The sequence below is a fragment of the Elephantulus edwardii genome, unplaced genomic scaffold (genome assembly GCF_000299155.1).
Source record: "Elephantulus edwardii isolate Elephantulus edwardi_28Jun2011 unplaced genomic scaffold, EleEdw1.0 scaffold00121, whole genome shotgun sequence".
Lineage (NCBI taxonomy): Eukaryota > Metazoa > Chordata > Mammalia > Macroscelidea > Macroscelididae > Elephantulus > Elephantulus edwardii.
Window position 1 is genome coordinate 1652028 of NW_006399871.1, and position 6144 is coordinate 1658171.

Below are 6144 nucleotides of genomic sequence, written 5' to 3' on the forward strand. Positions count from 1 at the left end.
TCCTGGATCATTTAACATTCTGCCGAAAGCATCCTTGATTATAGCAACTCGAGGTTTGAATTTGTTCTTCAGTTCCTTGAGCTTAAGAAATGCTGAGCTAGTTCGGCCCTTTTGGTTTTCTGACTCCAACTCCTTGCACATTTCATTATTTATATATAATATATATCATATAAAAATTGTATAATTTATATATAGTTCTAGCCATACTGTTAATGGAAGTTCTTGTTACTGTATGTTGTATACTGTAAATGTAGCAGGTCTAGTATATATTCTCATATGTTAGAAAACATTAGAAACCAACTGAACCATTATGAGAGGGGCTAAGCAGGATCTCATAGAACTTAAAGCTCATAGGCAGGTGATGAAATCCGTGGGTGAGTGGGCAGATCAGTCACGAGCTCCTTGAAAGAGTATACTTCTGTCTCAGGTCTGATTTAATCATTACTCAGGTCCTCCACCTTCTGGGTCCCAAGATGGAATCTGATCTGGAAAAGAAATCCAAGGTAGGACTGGGTATAGCCTTGAATCCTTGGTTGTGCTGGAGTTTAGTGAGACTTCTAGGCTGGTAAAGGGACTCTGGGATCACAAACATTTCCCAGGAAATATCTTGAGTCCACTTTTGGACTTCCCTTAGGTTGTGAAGACTCGGCCAGAAGAAACAGACCGGAGGAAAGCAAAGGATGTGGTGGAGAATGGTAAGGGGCTTGAGGAACTTATGATATGTAACAATTTGAGTTTTGGGCCTTGTCTTGTGGGTTCTCAGCCCACTATCCTCTGGCCCTTGGCTTGATAAACGCCTACTTGCCTTCTGCCTCAAGCCTGGAATTCTGAGTGTTTACTCCCTTTGCTGAAAGAGTAGCCTGAAAAAGCCACAAGTCTGCCTCTCTGTCTTGTGTCTCAGAGATCAAAGAAAGAGGGATCTGCTCAGTTTTGTTCTGGCTGCAGCATATTGATGATACCGAAGAGTATCTTTTAGAGGGATTTGGCAGCTGTGTCCAGATGATAAATTTTCCTTGATCTCATCATTAGGTGTGGCTGCTGGCCAGGCTCTGTCCCTGATGGAGCAGCTCCGAGGAGAGGCACTGAAGTTCCATAAGCCTGGTGAGTGGGCGGGTACAAACATTGGGCAGGACTGGCCCTGGTAGCAATTCCTGCAGCAAAGACCTTGGGAACACGGAGCTTGTGCTGCAGCCTGATTGCCCCTTGTTCTGGTTCTGGTCCTGGCAGGTGAAAACTATAAGACTCCTGGCTATGTGACCACCCCACATACTATGGATCTACTGAAGCAGCACCTGGAGATCACTGGGGGACAGGTGTGTATGAAAATGGCCAGACTAGCTAGTACCATCAGCACCTATTTGGGTACCTGGACCACCTCCATAGTGTTCTATGTAGTCACCTACCAACCATAACCTTCCTGGGAAGAGGCATCTGCTTCTATAGAAGTCTGACCTGTGGATTTGTTCCTCTACTCCCATCTCTTTATCTTAGGTGCGTACCCGGTTTCCCCCAGAGCCCAATGGAATCCTGCACATTGGCCATGCTAAAGCCATCAACTTCAACTTTGGATATGCCAAGGTGAGCATGTATCTGGGGAGCTGGCATGCAAGGTGGCAATATGCTGTTGCCATGACTGGATGCCGTAGAAGTGTCCTTGTCTTCCCTGCTGCCAGAAAGAGCAGAGACCACGAAGGGAAATCAAATGTGTCACTGTTGCCTGGGAATCCATTTTATTCATTGTGAAAAAGCTCCAAGATGAAGTAATTTACTTTTGTCTGAATTCCCTGCTCAGCCCAGTATAACTTCAAAGAGGTTATAGTATCATTCCAGGTTAATAAAGAGATGCCTTGTCTGGGGCATTTAGATGTTTGAAGATGAGAGAAGCTCTCAAAGGAATTTTGTTTCTGACCTGGGAAAGCTAGACTAGGGGTTTATGATTTAAGAGCTCACAAAGACTTCAATTCCTCCAGGCCAATAATGGGATCTGTTTTCTGCGCTATGATGACACTAACCCTGAGAAGGAGGAAGCGCAGTTCTTCACTGCCATCTCTGACATGGTGAACTGGCTGGGTATGGACTGGGCAGGGCTGTAGGTGTTGGGCCTGTCTCTGGGGCATGGCTAGCCATCTGGCATCCCTAGTGGCTGCCCATACTGGATCTCACTCTTCCCTAGGTTATACTCCTTACAAAGTGACGTATGCCTCTGACTACTTTGATCAGCTGTATACCTGGGCCTTGGAGCTCATCCGAAGGTGAGATTAGGGTCTTGTTGAGGAATCAAGGGAGACTGATCAGGGCACAGCCAGGTTGGAATCTCAAACCTCTTCCCCTTCTCAGGGGCCAGGCTTATGTGTGCCACCAGCGAGGGGAAGAACTCAAAGGTCACAATCCCCTGCCTTCGCCCTGGAGGGATCGTCCTGTGGAGGAATCACTGCTGCTGTTTGAGGTGAGGTCCTGCAGGTGCAGTAGGATCTGGGTGGGCCAGGAAGCCGAATATGGGCATGGGCACACCGAAGCTTAGCCGCAGCCTGAGTCCTCTCTACCTACAGGCAATGCGCAAGGGCAAGTTTGCAGAAGGTGAGGCGACACTTCGGATGAAGCTGGAAATGGAAGATGGCAAAATGGACCCTGTAGCATATCGTGTCAAGTACACACCACATCACCGCACAGGGGATGCCTGGTTGGTGTGGGCATGGATGGGTAGGGTGGCCAGGTGTGGTGGGTTCTTGGGTCATGCAAGGTTTCATGGTTTGGTCCAATGCTTGTACCCACAGGTGCATCTACCCCACCTATGACTATACACACTGCCTCTGTGACTCCATTGAGCACATCACCCATTCACTCTGTACCAAAGAATTCCAAGCCCGGTGAGGGAACTGGGCACATGGGTAGGACTTATGGGATGCTATCAGTCTTTCCTGGTCCTTGAGTGTCTTGTGCTGATCCCACCTTCCCACCATAGACGCTCTTCCTACTTCTGGCTCTGCAATGCTCTGGATGTCTATTGCCCTGTGCAGTGGGAATACGGCCGTCTCAACCTACACTATGCTGTTGTGTCTAAGAGGAAGATCCTTCAGCTTGTGGCAGCTGGCGCTGTGCGGTAGGTGTGGCTGTTTAACTCATCATAGTGCTGATGGCACATGTCAAACACTTTCTCACCAACTCCTCACTCATAGGGACTGGGATGACCCACGGCTCTTCACACTGACAGCCCTCCGGCGGCGAGGCTTCCCACCTGAGGCCATCAACAACTTCTGTGCCCGGGTACAGCCCTTGGGTTGGGATTTCAGGTGGGCGTTGAGTGTGGGATCCTGTGGTTTCGACTGTCTTGATGCTGACCTTTCCTCTCAGGTGGGGGTGACAGTGGCACAGACTACAATGGAGCCACATTTGTTAGAAGCCTGTGTACGTGATGTGCTGAATGACACAGCCCCTCGGGCCATGGCTGTACTGGATCCACTAATGGTCATCATCACCAATTTTCCTGCGGCCAAGGTGGGCCTGCCTCAAAGTGTATGCGTGTATAAGGGTGTTGAGGGCCTGGAGGATACACCAGGACCTGGTCTTAGGATTCCTGGTGCCTGATGTAACTCAAGATGCCCATGTTTTGCCATAGTCCTTAGAGATCCAGGTTCCTAACTTTCCAGCTGATGAGACCAAGGGCTTCCATCAGGTTCCCTTTGCATCTGTCATCTTCATCGAACGGACAGACTTCAAGGAGGTAACTGTTCACCGCTGAGCTCAACTCTTCCATCTCCTCAGACCCCCTGTCAGTACCTCTGTTCTCTGCTTCAGATAAACCAACCTGTCTGATATGGGGGTGAGGGATGAACCTGTTCTACTCTTGAAGACTTTGTGTCCACCCAACTTCCTATCTCCAGGAGCCAGAGCCAGGCTATAAGCGTCTCGCATCCGGCCAGCCTGTGGGCCTGAGACACACAGGCTATGTCATTGAGCTGCAGTGTGTTGTCAAGGTGTGGGTTGGAAACAGCCTTCTTACATACAAGAGTTCCTGCAGTTCTTATGATTAACCCCAGTGCTAACTGCAGCCATTTCTTGTCCCACTTTCTCCTGCTTTCAGGGCCCCAGTGGCTGTGTGGAGAGGCTGGAGGTGACCTGCAGACGAGCAGATGCTGGCGAGAAGCCCAAGGCCTTCATTCACTGGGTGTCCGAGCCGTTGACGTGTGAGATTCGCCTTTATGAGCGACTGTGAGTGAACATAGCAGGAGTAGAAAGCAGGTATAAGATGGTCATTGCTTACTGTGGCTGTGCAGCTGGGGTTTGACCTTGGCTTTGGTTGCAGATTCCAGCACAAGAACCCTGAGGATCCTGCTGAAGTGCCTGGTGGATTCCTGAGTGACCTGAACCCGGTAGGCTTATGTAGTACAGTTTGAGGGAGGTGGGTCTTCTGGACAACCTGAGTTGAATACCTGAGTTCCTTGTCCACAGGCATCACTGCAGGTGGTGAAAGCAGCATTAGTGGACTGTTCTGTGGCACTAGCAAAGCCCTTTGACAAGTTCCAATTTGAACGACTTGGGTACTTCTCTGTGGATCCAGACAGCCACCAAGGACAGGTGCTTGACTTCATCTCCTTCCCCCTTTTAGCAGCAGTGATAGTCATGGCTGCACTGTGCCAGCACTCCTTCTTTATGCCCTCACCACCTAAGGGAAGTTCATTGTACTTCAGATAGAAACGGGCTCCAATTGTGCATGGGTCTTGCTGTCCTTATTCCTCAGGAAGGAGTCAGGTCCACAGGTGGTTATAAACTGAGTCCCAGGGCCATTCATCCCTTACTGAAAGCCACAAAGCCTCTTCTCAATCCCCTTCTCCCCTTAAGGTTAGAGCATAGGTTTTATCTCTTAAGACTTATCTTTACCTCTGGCCTGAGCTGAGCTGATGATCATTCATTCCCCCTCTGCCCTTCAGCTTGTCTTCAACCGGACTGTCACACTGAAGGAGGACCCAGGGAAGGTGTGAGCTGGAGGCCCAGGGAATCTGGACATACCTCATCCTTCTGGGGACTGGGAGAACCCTCACCACTCCAGAATCCATGTCAATAAAGAGCAGCTTAATGTCTCTAAGAGTCTGTGTTATCTCTCTGCCCTGCCAGCATCAGATGGCCATGGTCACATGGGGGTGCACTGTGCACCCTCGCCCCACCCATGAATGGATTCCTTCCCAACAGGCTTTGAAACCAGTGTCCAAGGGAATAGAGGTCTCTGTGGTTAGGAGCCTTGTGCTGGAGGGATCCAGGTTTGCATCAACCTGTGTGCCCAGGCTGATGAAGAGAAGCTTGGCACCCTGCTAGTCATTCAGCAAATAATTGGGTATATCTATGTGTAGAGTACAGGGAGATGAGGCGGAAGTGCTGAAGGAAAGACAATAAAGGTAATCAGGCCTGCGTGAGGCTGGGGAAGTTCTGACACAGGAGTTCTGACATAGGCTGGGAATCAGAAGTGGTTTCTGCCACTAAGTGCCTTCTAGGGGAATCTTGGAGGACTCGGGATTTCGCACAGCAAGTGCCAAAGGACTACAAGTAAAGAAAGCTGAGGGCTGGCAGGTTGAGGTCTGGGGCATGGCCGGCTGCGGGGAGGGGCGGGGGGAAGCCGCGCCTGCAGCTTTAACACCCTCCACATTGTCCCTGTATACAAACAGCCAGCCACCCGAGGCCCACTTTAAGGTGGACCGGAAGGCGGCTCGCCAAACTTGCTCATAGCCGATGAAAGGGGTCCCGGACACTGGTATCTATTAGATGTGAGTTATTTGGGGCTCACCAGGTGCGGTGCCGCGCGAGTGTGGAGCCTCACGTTAGGGCTTTAAGAAGGGCCACCTTAAACAAGAAGTCAGGCTGGGCCCCGCCCCGCATGGAGCTACGCGGCTGAAGGTGGCCGCAGGAGACTGAAGGTGGGTCCTGCAAGAAAGCCTCGAAAGGGGTCATCTTTCGACCCTGCATGTGAACTCTTCTTAGGCCCAGGCCCAGAATCTAATGTGACGCACTCCAAGGTGCCCAATGGCGGGGCTGCCGGTCCCACCCTCTGGGAGCGCTTGGCTCCTTCGTTAGCCAGAGGCGCGGCCTCCCTCTTCGGCTTAAGCGTTCCCTTTAAGTCTGGCCGGGAGGCACCCTCCAGTTCTCGCGGGAACG

General features: G+C 50.8%; 1 protein-coding gene across 2 annotated transcripts in view; it reads left to right on the plus strand.

The window, feature by feature from the left end:
- Window positions 1–5080, plus strand: part of QARS (glutaminyl-tRNA synthetase) — a 9244-nt gene extending 4164 nt beyond the window's left edge. For both annotated transcript variants that reach the window (XM_006892924.1, XM_006892923.1), the window contains exons 6-24: window positions 450–503; window positions 635–695; window positions 1030–1101; window positions 1228–1313; window positions 1492–1578; window positions 1971–2070; window positions 2174–2252; window positions 2338–2446; window positions 2550–2680; window positions 2775–2867; window positions 2963–3100; window positions 3177–3264; window positions 3352–3495; window positions 3617–3721; window positions 3882–3974; window positions 4082–4209; window positions 4304–4370; window positions 4450–4575; window positions 4929–5080. In XM_006892924.1, the coding sequence (XP_006892986.1) occupies window positions 450–503; window positions 635–695; window positions 1030–1101; window positions 1228–1313; window positions 1492–1578; window positions 1971–2070; window positions 2174–2252; window positions 2338–2446; window positions 2550–2680; window positions 2775–2867; window positions 2963–3100; window positions 3177–3264; window positions 3352–3495; window positions 3617–3721; window positions 3882–3974; window positions 4082–4209; window positions 4304–4370; window positions 4450–4575; window positions 4929–4979 (1812 nt within the window). In that variant the 3' untranslated portion in view covers window positions 4980–5080. The remainder of the gene's footprint in view (window positions 1–449; window positions 504–634; window positions 696–1029; window positions 1102–1227; window positions 1314–1491; window positions 1579–1970; window positions 2071–2173; window positions 2253–2337; window positions 2447–2549; window positions 2681–2774; window positions 2868–2962; window positions 3101–3176; window positions 3265–3351; window positions 3496–3616; window positions 3722–3881; window positions 3975–4081; window positions 4210–4303; window positions 4371–4449; window positions 4576–4928) is intronic.
- The last annotated feature ends 1064 nt before the right edge of the window (window positions 5081–6144 follow it).